At 37.2% G+C, this 15,628-nt stretch overlaps 1 protein-coding gene across 2 annotated transcripts in view; it reads left to right on the top strand.

Moving 5' to 3' along the window:
- LOC138702107 (uncharacterized) overlaps positions 1 to 9,445 on the top strand; it is a 124,846-nt gene extending 115,401 nt beyond the window's left edge. For both annotated transcript variants that reach the window (XM_069829684.1, XM_069829683.1), the window contains exon 3: positions 9,014 to 9,445. In XM_069829684.1, coding sequence (XP_069685785.1) covers positions 9,014 to 9,210 — 197 coding nt within the window. In that variant the 3' untranslated portion in view covers positions 9,211 to 9,445. The remainder of the gene's footprint in view (positions 1 to 9,013) is intronic.
- Positions 9,446 to 15,628: the final 6,183 nt, after the last annotated feature.

Below are 15,628 nucleotides of genomic sequence, written 5' to 3'. Positions count from 1 at the left end.
CATTAAGATATATGGATCGTATGCGGAGGAAGGCAGAAAATATAAAATAGGAAAGACTGGAGAATCCTAGGTTTGCAGTGAAATAAAAGTCATTTGGCAGAACATTATGAATGTACAGTAGTGGCAAAGAAACCAGACCGACGGAATAATCAAAGTCCCCGAAATGAGCCACTGCGCATGCCACGCCCGCATTCACAAGATAGCGAGTAATCTATTGAAATTGTTGTAGTTTCGACTGCTGACGTAGCCCATTTTAATTTTAATTTTATTGGGTTAATTTATGACGCTGTATCAACATCTAGGTTATTTAGCGTCTGAATGAGATGAAAGTGATAATGCCGATGAAATGAGTCCGGGGTCCAGCACCGAAAGTTACCCAGCATTTGCTCGAAAGTTACCCCAGAAAAAACCTCAACCAGATAACTTGCCCCGACCGGGATTCGAACCCGGGCCACCTGGTTTCGCAGCCAGACGCGCTGACCGTTACTCCACAGGTGTGGACGACGTAGTCCATTTCGAAGCCATTAGAAAATAAGCTGGTAAAGAAATAGAAGATTAAGAAGTAGAACAAAGGGCAGAATAGCAACAGAGGAGGATAAAGGGGAAAAAGGACTGACAGTGAAGAAGAAGAAGAAGAAGAAGAAGAAGAAGAGAAGACGAAGGGGGGAGATGTTAAAGCAGGGAAGGGGGAGGTCTCGCAAGACACATTGCAGCCGGGGAGGCAAGCCCTCCCATCAATGGACCCATTTCTACTCTTCTCGCCCATATAACAAAAATCGCTTAGCTGCTCATCTCCCCATACATAATACATACACATAATGCATACGGAACGCTGAGACTGGGTGTCGCGTCTTTGAGCCCGGGCAGCCACGAAACCGCGCTGTCTGTCTGGGCAACATTGTTCACAGGAACGGCATCGCAACACATCTCTCTCTTTATCGCATCTCTTTGCTCTAAATATGTGAGACTCGCGTTAACAAACTCGGATTTCTACGTCTAAAATTCGAGTTTTAGCGAAAATCTGTTGCGAAAAGACGCAGGTAGGTTTACTGAAGATAAATCCTTTTCCTCTGGAATTTCATCATATGTCCAAAACCGTCAATAATCCTCAACAACTCTGCAGAAAGCAATAAGAAACCACAACAAGGAGCCATCTCGATTGTGTGGTTGCTAGAGAGACCCCAAAATGTTGGGTAGCTGCCCTTTTTTAAAGGTTCAGGCTACTGATTAATAAATAAAAACACAGTTTAATTTCTTAATTAAAGATTTTTTCTTTCTCTGAATATTAATTTTTATAATTTATAAATTTAACCAGGGGGTCTATAAATTAAAAGAGCAATTATCTCTAACGGGGTGAATTTTTATTATTCATTTATATGATTGCACAAAAGACAATTTACTGCATGCAATGAATCTCTCAAAACATTTAATGCTAAACAATTAAAAACTTCAAGAGGTAATATTTTTGATAGGATACATTGTAAAAATACGAATTATTAAATATTGCTGAAAATGTTTCTTATAAAGTAAGATTATACTAATCATTATTTTATTATTATTCGTACATATTTAAATTATATTTCTGAGACGTTATTTCAGTTGCAAGCAAGCATACTTTCTTTGAAATTTAATCAGTGGCGTGTTAGCCCTTACCACGTTTTATTAGTATTAGTATTAGTATTTATTTATTTAACCTGGTAGAGATAAGGCCGTCAGGCCTTCTCTGCCCGTCTACCAGGGGATTACAAGTATAATATTGTAAATTTTATTAGTAACAACAATGTAATTTATTCGCCACAACAATAATTCCTTCCTACAATTCGCCTTAAACGCTCTCGTCAACAATTGGATCCTCACTCAACACAGTATTCGTTATAGCACTCCACCGACGACAATGACAATTTACTTGGACTATTACGCACAACAATGAACTGTTAATCTTAACTAGTATTTACAAAGCACTATTTACAAATCAGAACTACCAGTTCTCAGTTCACAGTTCTTCTATCTCAGTCACTCGAGTTCACGGTATCTCGAACCACAGACCTTCAAAGACAGTTCACTGTACTCGAACTCGGGTCCCTCCAACTGCGGTCCACTGCACTCGAACTCAGGTCCCTCCAACTGCGGTCCACTGCACTCGAACTCAGGCCTTCGGATGCTGACGCAGATGCGGACGCACACTCGAGTCGAACTCTGGCTGGCTTGCTTGCTCTGGCTTACTCACTGACTGAATAACTGAAAACTGGAAACTCTGAAACTGCTGTCGTTCCTTCGCGTCCGTAATTTATAACCACAGCGACGTAGCCTCGAAGGTTCCACGCGTCTCTAGAGATGGCACTCCAGAGAAATCCACTTCGACGGATTTCTGGAATAGTCGGGAAGGTCGTTCCACATTCACTGTGTTAAGTAGCAGCTGCGCGCGCAGCCTTCCCTCGCGTGTAGGCTCCTTTCCCCTTTCCCCGTGAAGCCCGCGCGATATGCTCTCTCGCGGGACGCTGGTCGTGAGTTCGAATCTCACGTCGCTGTCACAATATGAACAACGCGTGGAATTTTGAACCCGTAAACTGTAAGTTCCTTATCTCAAAATATTTGTTTGAATCCTCTTCACAATCCCCAAAAAGTTTTCGGTTGAATTGTGGGACACTCTGTATATAAGGAAAATATATACTATGTTTTTGCTTTTCCTCGTGAATCCAATAACAAAGAAAATACATATATATACATATATATATATATATATATATATATATATATATATATATATATATATATATATATATATATTTTCATCCAACATCCCAGAATTCAAGAAGTGTCCTCACACAACCAACTTTAACTTGAATCTCTGCTTCCAACATCATTTGCATCTCAAATAATATTAATTTTTCTTACATCAATGGCCTGTTCAATTATTCAGTGATGATATCGACATTATTTACACACCTCTCATTTCTTGCAGTCCACAAATCAACGACAGCGGTTTGCAATGCTCATAATCAGCAGAATTCTCCTGATATTCCTGCCACTTTATTTGCACACAAGTCTTTGTTGCCTGGAATGTTTGACGCGATAAAGTCAGAAGGAAAGCGCAGGTCCTACCTCCAAACACACTAACAAATCCTTGATAAAACCTTCTATTGCCGCGGTGTGCCAGATAAGATTAGGCCTAGCTGTCGGCACGGTATTAATGTTTCTCTACTCCACACGAGGAAGCAACGAAACCATTCACTTTATTTTATTGGGTTATTTTACGACGCTGTATCAACATCTCGTCTGAATGATATGAAGGTGATAATGGCGGTGAAATGAGTCCGGGGTCCAGCACCGAAAGTTACCCAGCATTTGCTCGTATTGGGTTGAGGGAAAACCCCGGAAAAAACCTCAACCAGGTAACTTTCCCCGACCGGGATTCGAACCCGGGCCACCTGGTTTCGCGGCCAGACGCGCTGACCGTTACTCCATAGGTGTGGACACCATTCACTTCTACGTAATGCAAGAATAATTGCGAACGAAACCGGTCATTTCCAACGAAAACAAAACATGAGGTTTTTACGGTTTCGATATGTTTAGGGAGGCATGTTGCTGAATATGTTACTGTTTTTATCCTAATTCAGTCATTACCATGAGAAATAGTGTGGTAAAATCAGTATTTGCAATCAAAACCGGATAATTCCATATTATACTAATACCAATATTTTCATTGTCTTTTTTCTATCAAAAACGGGCATTTCCAACACTCTGTATGTGTTGCAATTACCAATCCATTCAAAATTGGTCATTTCCACTTCTATGTGCAAGAATGATAATATCTTATTGCTAACTAGCCGTACCCGTGCGCTCCGCTGTATAATTACATAATTAAAATACGACGTTTGATCCAGGGAACATTTGTGTTTGATAGAAGGATAAATCGTTTATTATGTTACTTAATTTAAATTGTATTAAAAAAATTATCATTTTGATCCAGAGACCACTCATTTGGTCTAAAAATTATTTTAGGAAATACAGAAAACGAATGTACAGAATAGCCTATCAAGTTTTCTGTGCATAAGAAGCAATTTTAATCTTACCTGTCCTCGATTCACTCAGAAGTTACTGTAATAACATTATAGCATTATGTCCATCTAGAGAAACTACACTTTCCAATGGTGAATTAATAATTAATTATACAAATCGGTTAATTTAGCTTCCGATATTACTTCATACAAACACAGAAACATTCTCTGTAGGCTATGTTTCATAGCTTTCGATTGTTGTTGTCCAAGGCCCCTTATAGACGAAGTCATTTGTTTTTTATTTCATTACACCGCCTTAAATGGCGTTGTTATTGTAATTTTGAAACTCATTTATCTCATTGAATATTAGTCCTATCAAAATTTTGCAAAGAATAAAACTTATCGGAAATTATTTTTAAAGAAACTTTTGTTATGTAACATTTGTCGTGAAAATTAATAATAACGGAGATATTTCGATTTATTTAATTCAAGCCCCCTTATAACCCTCTTTTAAATAAAATATTTTGAATGTCATATAGCCTAAAATCTAAGTTAGAACGAACTTAATTTATATTCCAATTTTCATATAAATCGGTTCAGCCATTATCGCGTGAAAAGGTAACAAACATCCAGACAGACAGACATACAAACAAAAATTTAAAAAAGCGATTTTCGGTTTCAGTGCGGTTAATTATATATGTTAGGACCGATTACTTTTGGAAAATCGAAAATTACCAGAAAAATTTCGGCTACAGATTTATTATTAGAATAGATTGACAATTAAATTATGAAAAGGAGCAGATAACTAAGGTTTAAAGTCTTAATGGTTATCACGATTGGTTTAAACATGACGTAAGTGCAAGTTTGAACCAATAAATTATTGAGATTTGCGATAAATGTATTAGTTTAGGAAATTGTATATTTATTATGTATAACTACAGAAGAACCTCTATTATCCGTGGTAATGAAGGGGATGGACTGAACGGTTGATCGAAAAAATCGGATAATCCGTACCATGGAAGATTTGTAATTTCCTCCATGGTCTTGTATTTAACTCGCTAGGTAGTGGATCAGTTCACTAATTTAAGTCTGGTTTTCAACAAGGGGCACGGAAATCCTTTGTAATGACTGTCTCAGGAAAGATAGGAATAAAGGAGGTCTCATGTTGTAGATTTACATACTTTTTTACACTTTATCCTTGTTTTTTTTACTAAATCGCGCAATTGTAACTCCAATCTCGTATTCTGATGCGAGATGAGCCACAGTTTCTCTTTCTCAAACCATTCTATTATTTCCATTTTTTATACTTAGCACAACACGTTTTTTGTTATCATCCGTGGAAGACATTATATATATAAGTTACATTATAGAACGGCAATTCGAACAGTAGACAATGTTATATAACGATAAAGGCTTGTAATAACACTCTCTAGCAAAAACGTACGTAGAACCTACTAATATGATGTACAAAACAGTACTTCATATAAGTTATTTATTTCTGAAGAAAAAAAGTCCGAGAAATAGACAGTCGGATAATCCGCCAATCGCTTAATAGGATGACGGATAATCGGGGTTCTAATGTACTTTTGTATATACATCTTTTTGTTAAATTATTAAGTTTTGTACTTTTGTGAACTAATATCAATAAATCTATCCATCTTATTGCTAATTGAAATTATTGTAAAAGTGTAGGGCGGTTTTGTATGGAAATTTAAGTTAGAAGTTACTGAAAAATGTAGGCCTATTAAGTAAGATTGAATCAAGGGATTTAACAAAGAATGAACACTATTCTATTGCCTTTAAACAACGGTTTGTTCATGACTATCTACAGTACTTTGCACTGCACTTTTTAAACATTTATACAAATAAAAATAATGATTTCAACACTAATTCATAATACGATGTAAGAGTAATGGAACGGAGAAAAATTCTCTCCGGCGCCGGGATTTGAACCCGGGTTTTCAGCTCTACGTGCTGATGCTTTATCCACTAAACCACACCGGATACCACCCCGGCGTCGGACAGAATCGTCTCAGATTAAGCTCCAACTCTTGGGCTCCCTCTAGTGGCCGCCCTCTGCACTACGTCATAGATGTCTATGAACGTAGGACCGAAGTCCACACATGTGCTGAGGTGCACTCGTTATGAGTGACTAGTTGGCCGGGATCCGACGGAATAAGCGCCGTCTTAAATCACGAAGTGATTTACGCATATCATATATATTATTTTAATGTACCGAAGTACATATGATATTTCCATGCAGATATTCTGCGTCATCATACGATGTAAGAGTAATGGAACGGAGAAAAATTCTCTCCGGCGCATGGAAATATCATATGTACTTCGGTACATTAAAATAATATATACTAATTCATAAAGTAAACATCAGCTAGAGAAATTATTGATTTTTACATTCTGAAATAAAATTTGATTAAAATGTGGAATTTTTGCGACTCCCGAAAAAAAAATACGGGGGCATCGGACACCTAGACCAAAAAGGGGCCTGTCTTCCCTTTATAATAGGCATGCTGAATTCAGACATCGTCCTCTTCTACAATAAATGGTATCTTCAGAATCTTGGATTTATTCCTATTTATTTTTCTGTAAAGCCCTTCACCTGTGTTAACTATTTTACATGACCATCTGTAGTAGACGAAAAGAATGAAACAAAACAAATGACAATTGACAGCGATGTACGTTGATAAAGAATCCACTTCCTGACGATCATCGCCAGCGATGATCGTCGTAGCTTGAAACTGACCAACCAGTAATCAGTCTCTTTCACTGATATAATTTGGATCTTTAGTTCAGTTCAGTAGAACTCAATGGCAGCACCAGTTCTTCGTATATGAATTCCATCTAAAATAGAATATTTACTAAAATTAGAATTATTAATATTATTAATTTTATACAAACTCCTAAAAATATTTTCTCAACTTCACTCCTTGTTTCATATGAAAGAATTTCTACCACTTAGTCTAAAAAAGAATCTTATGCAGACGCTTGTAATGCCCCATTTTGATTATTGCGATTCCTTACTAACTAATGTAAGTTCACTCTTAGCTGAGAGACTACAACGTGTTCATAATGTGTGCATACGATTCATCTGCAATACTCATAAATTTGACCATATAACACCTTCCCTCCAGTTACTTTCATGGGTGCGTCTGAAGGAACGAAGAACAATACATTCACTGTCTCTTCTGTTTAGAATCATGCATACTTCTACTCCGAATTATCTGTTATCGCGCTTTCAGTTTCTTACAACTCTTCGAAACCGACATCAAGCACTTCTTTCTATCCCTCATCATAGAACGTCTTTATACTCATCTTCCTATACTGTAGAAATACCTCGCCTCTGGAATTCGTTACCTAATGACGTCAGGGACTGCCGGACTTTCTCACAATTCAAAATTAAATTGGAAAATTTTGTCTTGTTTAATGCTTTTTAGGTATTGCTAGAAGTGTTGATTTGTGTTTTTTACTCTAGATTAAAATCGCAAATTTCTTGTTAATGTTAGTTAATTAGTTAGGATACAATTAATTATGATACTTAATCACTCATTTAAAATTTGTGTGACTGCAACCTGTGTAAATTTTTGTGTGACTTTACTTTGTATATAGTGTTTTTTTTTCTTTTTATTTCTGTTATTGTATTTGTATTTCTGGTGGTGTGGAAGAGAAGGCCTGATGGCCTTAACTACACCAGAATAAATAAATAAATAAATAAACAAACAAACAAATAAATAAATAAAAGTTCTAAATTGGATTTTATAAAATTATAAATCTCAGAGTTTGAGCACCTAGAAATCCGTTCCATACTGATGAATTATTATCTAATCTTTCGACAAACCGGCTATGGGCCTCAACAGAGACGACTAGCAAGGCATTTCCTTGGGGATGAAAGCTTTTAGCAGGTATACCGATATCCCTACTGCTGATTAGTTCCGATTGTCTCTTGGGAGATTTAACAACCTGCTGCTCTTACGGGACCTTTAATGGGGTAGGTTTGCTCTGCTTTTTACATTTCATGTCGCAGTCTTTCTCATAAACAAGTTTTATTACGAATACTGTGCTAATATCATATACTGTGAACTGTAATAAGTGTGTAGTAATCCAGAATATACCAAGTCGAAAAGAATTAATTAGTATTTCATTTAACTGCAGAATATTCAACGTAGGCAACAAACTGGCACACAAATTTTGCGCCAAGCTCCTATCAGAAACAAGGATCTTTAACGTGTCGTAAAATACAAAGGCCTCCCAGCTTTACTTTCTTCCCAGAAGAAGCCATACCAAGGGCTTTATCATCGCTCTTCAAAAATCCATCATATTCGGTCTAGTTTGAACTCTGACAAGAGAAATATTACAGAAAAATATGCAGTTTACATTTAGGCCGCCTTGGTAAGTCGCCCAGCAGAGCTCTGGTTTTCAGCGACCGCGGACCCGAGTTCTAGTGCCGGCGATGGCGGAGTTAGGTCTATATGTGTGATAGACAACCTAAGATTGCTAGAGTTTTTCTGAAGACTTTTGAGTTTTTTTTTTTTTCCCCTCATTTGATAGGAGGCAAAGTGAATCTCGGGGCCGTTATGGAAGTCTAGCAATGAGCAAATCTCGTCACCAACTGAGATCGAAGCCCATTTATTATTATTATTATTATTATTATTATTATTATTATTATTACTATTATTATTATCTCTGATTGAGATTTTGTCTGAACGTATATCTATTATCAGGCAGTATATCTCACTTGACGATTTTTTTTGTATACATCTGAAGACTGAGTAGTGTAATATGTAGCTAATCGGCGTTGTATACAATGGAGGGGGAAAGAAACTGGCCACACTACCCCATTATCTCCGGGCCTAGTTGCCTCGAGTGGTACCTTGTTGGTATCACTTGTGAGGTTCAGACCTGTCTTCGGACAGTTGACTAAACAACTATTATTATTATTATTATTATTATTATTATTATTATTATTATTATTATTATTATCATTATTATCGTCGTTGCAGGTAGCAGGCCCAGCAAGAGGGCGCTATCTGTGCTGTCCCGCTGGAAGCCCTTCAGCATGGGGTTCAGCAGCCTGGTGGGCCGCTACCCGCCGCGCGCCCCGCTCGTGTCCATGATCCCGGAGCTGGACTTCGTGTCTGCGGAGACGCGCGGCACCCTGCGGCCCGTGGGCCAGCCGCTGCGGTGGGGGCGGCGCTAGTGCGGTGCAGCCGTCATCTGTCAAGCTGAATACAAAGCTGTCACCATCTCCATGTACACTTCTAGTCCCATCCGACGCTTCTCTATCTGAATGCTTCACCCCTCTGTTTAAGTATGAGGTACCTGTACATTGAATAAAGTGTGGATCGGAGTGCCTGTATACAGTTCTTGCGTAAACAATTGAAACACGACATGTAAATAAAACACTTTTTTTTTTTCGAATATCCAACATTTTCCAGTTATGATGTTTTGTTCATTATATTTATCCCACCTTCTCCTCGCACTTTGCACTCCATTCATATCCCTACTTCTTGTGAAATGTTGACAACTCTGTCCTACGGAAAAGGGACAGACTGGTAAATGGAGTAGAGACCAGAATAAGGTTCCCAGACGTCCCGTAAAATACGGGATCGTCCAGTTTTTCGCTAATGCGTCCCGTTGTCCCGAGAAAAGTCTTCGGATCAGCTTTCCTCCCGTATTTTAGAGTTCTAAACTGAGGAAAAACGGAAAAGTTGCAATGTCTATTCTGTATTACAAGTTACAAACATCGCACTTCATCATTGCAGGTAACTGTAGATGGACTATTATGAAACAATATTATTGTGGGTTATTAATTTCTCAAGGCGAGTGATGGCAACACCAAACGTTTAGATGAAGTCTGGGTGGATCTTTTTAAAAGTACTGAAGGAGAACTCTCAAATTTGAAGAGGGGAGTGGAGTTCATTATGTCTATCCCTGGAACAAATGCGTGTGTCGAAAGATTACTTTCTCGCATGAACGCTCTATGGACTGACGAGAAAAATAAGTAATCTGTAAAAACAGTCAAATGATTCTTCAGTGAGGATTGTGCTGCTTTCATACATAATTCTTCAACATAAACATTTGTTAAATGAAATTCATTCTTCAGAGAAATATGGCAAGGCCATGGCGGATTGATTAATAAGAATATTGTCACGTGAGTAACGTGGTGTATTTTGTAGCTATTTCTGTAATAACTTACTAAAAGCAATTTTAAGGCAACTTACATAAAGAAGCTACGTAAAGATTATATGCAAATATGCTCCCTAACAATTCTGTTTACTATTTGTTTGCTTACCCTTAGTTAGTTAGTAAAGTGTGTGTGTAGTAAACTTTGCTACACACACACTTTGAAAGATTGGCATATTTGATGGGTGCGCATACTAAACTTACTCAGAGAAAAGTGAGGTGTCCCATATTTTTTTCCAATATGTCTGGGAACCCTAGATAGACAGACAGACGACATTACGAACCAGTACGATACACTATAATCTCCGTTATCCGCAGTAATGAAGGTGATGGGCTGAAGAGTTAATCGAAAAAAATCGGATAATCTGCACCATAAAAGATTTTCGTAAATTTAGTGAATAATGCTTACACTTTCGTAATTTCCTCTATGGCCTTATATTGAACACTGTAGGTAGTGAATCAGAAGTTCACTAATTTAGGTCTGTTAACAACGGGTTTTTAAGGGCAAAAAACTGCTTGTAATGGCTATTTGTGAAGGTTTCATGTTGTAGGTTTCCGTATATATATACACGTTATTTTCCTTGATTTTTATTAAATTCACACAGTTGTGACTCCAACCTCGTATTCTGGGATCAGTCACAGTTTATCGTTCCCCAAACCACTGAGTTATTTACACTTTTTATACTTAGCACAACACTATTTCTTTTGATATCGTGGAAGGCATTTCATATAGAAGTTATAGCCTACAGTACGACAATTCGAAGAGTAGACCATACTGTGTAAAGGTAAAGTCTTATAATACCTTCTCTATAAAAAATAAAGTGCTAATGTAACGTACAGTACTTCAGATATTTCTCTAGCAAAAAAAAAAAAAAAAAAGCAAGGAAAGACAGTCGCATAACCTGTCAGTCGGTTAATAGGGTGACGGATAATCGAGGTTCTACTATATGCCCATAACTAGAGATCGGATTTGTAGGTTTTTACCTAATTTTTTTTCTTGCTTCTGAACTTGTAATTTCTTCAATACTTTTCGGAATCATTATCGTAGGAGTCGTATATGTGAATTCTGTTGAATCTAAAAAAAACCTAAATTGGATCTTAGTACCTAAAAATACTTAAATCATTGTTGATGACAGTTATCCTGTATTTACTGCGTTATATATTGATTTTTCCGCAAAAATGATTAAAAACATTGATTTTAGTTTCAATCTCTGAGTTTGCCTTGTAAGTCACATTGCAGCCTAAATATTTAAATGTATTTACTTGTTGTACAATTATATTATTTTTTTTATTGGGCAGAACAGTGAGGAAGGAAACTTTATTAAAATTTTACAAAGTTATGGTTCTACCAGCATTCCTTTATGGCGGTGAGAGTTGGACATTAAGAAAAGATCAAGAACGTAGAATTGTAGCCAGCGAAATGAAGTTCTTGAGATATGTGGCAGGTTACACCTTGATGGATAAGAAGAGAAATGAAGATATAAGGAAGGAGCTAAAAATGGAAAGTTTAATCCAGACGATTAACAATTACAGAACTAACTGGATACAACATGTAGACCGAATGCCTGAAACACGCATGACAAAAGCTGCTCTACAGTACATGCCTAGAGGAAGAAGATCGCTGGGAAGACCTAGAAAGAGATGGCGAGATCAATTGTGAGAAGACGTAACAGGCCATTCGAGAGGCCTAATACTTATTTGAAGATGATGATGATGATGATATATTGATTTTTTTTTATTTTGAGAGAAACATCAATACATTTCAAAACAGAAAGAGAGAGAGAGAGATAGAGAGAGAGACAAGAACTCTCTCGACGTGGAGGAGGCTGTCTCAATCCCTAAAGCAAAATCTGTACTTAGCAGTGACAACATGTATGACTCCCTTGCTTTCCTCAAGGCACATTTCAGTGACCTTCCAAAATATATTGAGTACTTGGAATCTTCGTCGCTACAACTGAAAGATGCAATTCGTGTCATTGACTCGCTTCTACAGAAACAAGTACCAGGACCTGTGGGTGAAGCCGACACATTAAAACTGAAGAAAGTATTGCAGAGGAATCCAGGGTTTGAAAAATGAAAAATGTGTGCACCATTCTGCAGGGGAAAAGCCTCAATTGTCAGTTACCATGGGTACCTGCTGCAGTGGCAGCGATGAAATTTGCGCCTATGACGTCATGTGCTGTCAAAAGAACCTTTTCGTCCTTCAGATGTATTTTTGAGAGATAATAGAAAAAAACTTCTCAGTCGAGAATCTTGAAAAGTATTTGGTCATATATTGCAACCAGCAACAGTACCAGTAAATAATGTTGTTTTGTTTGCTTGTTTGTTACTTTTTAAAATAATTCTTGGTCAAGTTTTAACAAAATTTAATCCAAAAGTTGTGTGTGTACTGTACCTTTTATCTATTGAAAATTGAAATTTATGTAGTTATATCAAGGCAAATTATATTAGATATAAAATGATAATTGTTACAATAATTTATTGAAAGTACAAATAATGTTAAAGGGAAAGGAGCAAAAATTTCGAATCTTATAAATTTTGATAAATAGTTTGGTTCTTGAAAAGGTCAGTTTCGTGGTCCATGTTGCCTTAATAAATATATGTTTATTTTTAAGACTAGCCTAACTGTAAGGATGCATTTGCGACCCCTTTCACAGGGTGGACATAAAACTAAAAAAAAACCTATTTCACCTAAAATGGTCTTTTTAAAAACCTAAAAATCCGGTCCCTACTCATAAGAATATTCTATGATTCTGAATAGGGAACAAAGCGATGCTCTTTCAAAAGATGCAGTTACAACTGTTGGCTTTACCTTTATCTTGAAGTGGGGGAAAAAGAATAAGGAGAGATGAGAAAGACACCCTAATCGTTGGAGTTGTACAGACTAGGAATGAGTTTTGGCGGGAATGGGAAAGGTGAATGTTTCGGTGAGATTGAGAAAGGACTGAATGTTTTCTCGGTATTACAACAAGAAAGGACGTTGGGGTAATAGGTGACGTCATAGCTCAACTGAACTACTAAGGTCTCTGTGTACTTAACTTCATAGCAGAAAAGAATCACGGAAAATCAAGTAAAGGCTGGTTCACAATAAACCGGGAACGAGAACCAGAATGAAAACGAGAAGCAGAGGACGTGAATATGAAAATTTTTGATTCACAATAAACCGAGAACGTAGACGACTATGCATATCGATATGCATGTCAATAACGATATGCAAAGTCGATATTACGCATTCTGATGTTATTTGTGTAAAATTGATCAATGGCGTTCTTTCATGAGTACAAGGCAGCCAACATAAACACAGGTTAACTAACTTCGAAATTTCAACTGAAACATTTCATTAGGTACGGTACTATAAATATGCCCATGCATCTTCATTATCAAAACCTGTTTTAAGTCTACCATGACGTAAAATAATCAGAGAAGAAACATTTGTAATAGAACAAAAATGAACACAACAGTAGTTATTGGATTGAAGCATGAATATGTAGTGTGTAATACAACCAATGCAGTAAAAAAATATGATTCACTTACGATCGGTGTTCAAAGATGCAGCTATTTCTCATCTTTATACGAGGCGCGCCGCTTATCGTAAACGTGAGGATTTTCCTCAACACTCACTATTAGAATCTCATCAAATAAAACTTGCTCCATGATGCACAGCACAGAACAAAATAATGAATAGGTTATGTCACGGTCTTCTTGCTACAAAATATACGACGACAAAATAGCTTTTAGATGGCAATAGAATGAATCTAGTGGGCTGTGATCGGAAACGTGAACGCCAAAGTTGAAACTTGGCCAACTCTCTGTTCCCGATCCCGGGCTCCGTCAAGCTTTTCGTTAATTGTGAATGCTCACATTTAAATGTACATATTTTAACAATTTTACCGTTTTCGTTTTCGTTCCGATTATCATTTCCGGTTTATTGTGAACCAGCCTTTATTGCTGAACCCGTAAGAGACGCAAAACTGACCGCCAGTTGTGGCATAGGCCACAAGGTGGATTACATCATTTCATCCTTTCCATCAATCACATGATCAGGTAGAGCGGGTTCGTAAAAACTATCTAGTGGTGGAATTCAACGCAATGTCGTTCGGAAAATACCAGTTCAAACAGCAATGGGAAAACGAATACTTCTGCATTAAAAACAATCACAAAGTTCTTTTTCCTACCTCTTTTAATGTGCGAAAGTTATTTTTATTACCATTATTCAAGGGGACAATTTGTAGAACGATGATAGATGAAGCGTGAAGAATTCTTTAGAACTCCCCGAGTCATCTTTATCATCACACATTCCATGTGGATTGAACCCGGGTCTCCGATATATAAAGCCAACGATCTAATATTTCGGCGCAAGTGTGTCTTCTCTGTGGAGAAAAAATTGGATGCTGTCAGATTTTTACTAGTAACCACGAATAAAATTTAAGTTATCGATAGGGTCTACCTTCTTGTTGCTATGTTACACTGATCAAACGCACATCCGGTTTTCCCCTCAGTATTTGTTTATCGTCTTCTTACATATCAAACCTTTTAACCTGATCCGTCTATAAGGAAAATCATCTCTGTATCCAATCTAGGCATTCCCATATCCTTGGATCTTTCAGTTTGATGGTTCATCAATATATTTGAAAAGCTGTTTTCATTCGCAATGTGTTCGCTCCAATGCCTTCATTAATGCCGGCCAGTTTCTCGAAAGACGAGATAATGATCATTAGTTACCAAAACTTAAAGTTTCTACTTCCGTAATTTGAGTGCTCAGATTCTTGAAAGTTCTGTTAGCTTACTAATGAACAGTTAACTGATGAAGAATTTAACGAATGAGGAAGTAAGGCTAGTTCACAATAAACAGGGAACGAAAACGAGAATAAGAACGAAAAAATTTAAAAAAAAGTATTAAAATATGAGCATTCACAATTAAAGAGAAGCTTGCCGGGAACGGGAACGGAAAGTTGGCTAAGTTTCAACTTCGCCGTTCTTGTTTCCGATCACAGCCTCCCTAATAGATTCATTGTTGTCATCAAAAAGCTATTTGGTCGTCGTATATTTTGTAGCAAGGAGGCCGTGACATAATATTTTGTCCATTCATTGCTTGTAAGCAGAAATTCAGTAGAATCACTTTCCATATAGCCTATGCTACGTGTGCATGCGACCAGTCTACCACGTGAATTGAATTCTGAAATATTCTGTAATCTGTGTTTATGTTGGTTGGCTTGTACTCTTGAGAGAAAGACATTGGTCAAGTATACACAAATAACATGAGTGTACTATTGTTGATTTGTTATAGGCCTAAATATGATTTTAGTGATGAAAAAAAATATGGTTCATTTATGCGTCGCCGGATGTGCCGGAATTTTGACCCGCAGGAGTTCTTCTACATGCCAATAAATCTACTGACATGAGCCTGTGCATTTAAACACACTTAGGCCTAA

The sequence above is a fragment of the Periplaneta americana genome, chromosome 6 (genome assembly GCF_040183065.1).
Source record: "Periplaneta americana isolate PAMFEO1 chromosome 6, P.americana_PAMFEO1_priV1, whole genome shotgun sequence".
Lineage (NCBI taxonomy): Eukaryota > Metazoa > Arthropoda > Insecta > Blattodea > Blattidae > Periplaneta > Periplaneta americana.
Note: the sequence above shows the minus strand (reverse complement) of the source record. Positions and strands in the feature narration are given on the sequence as shown.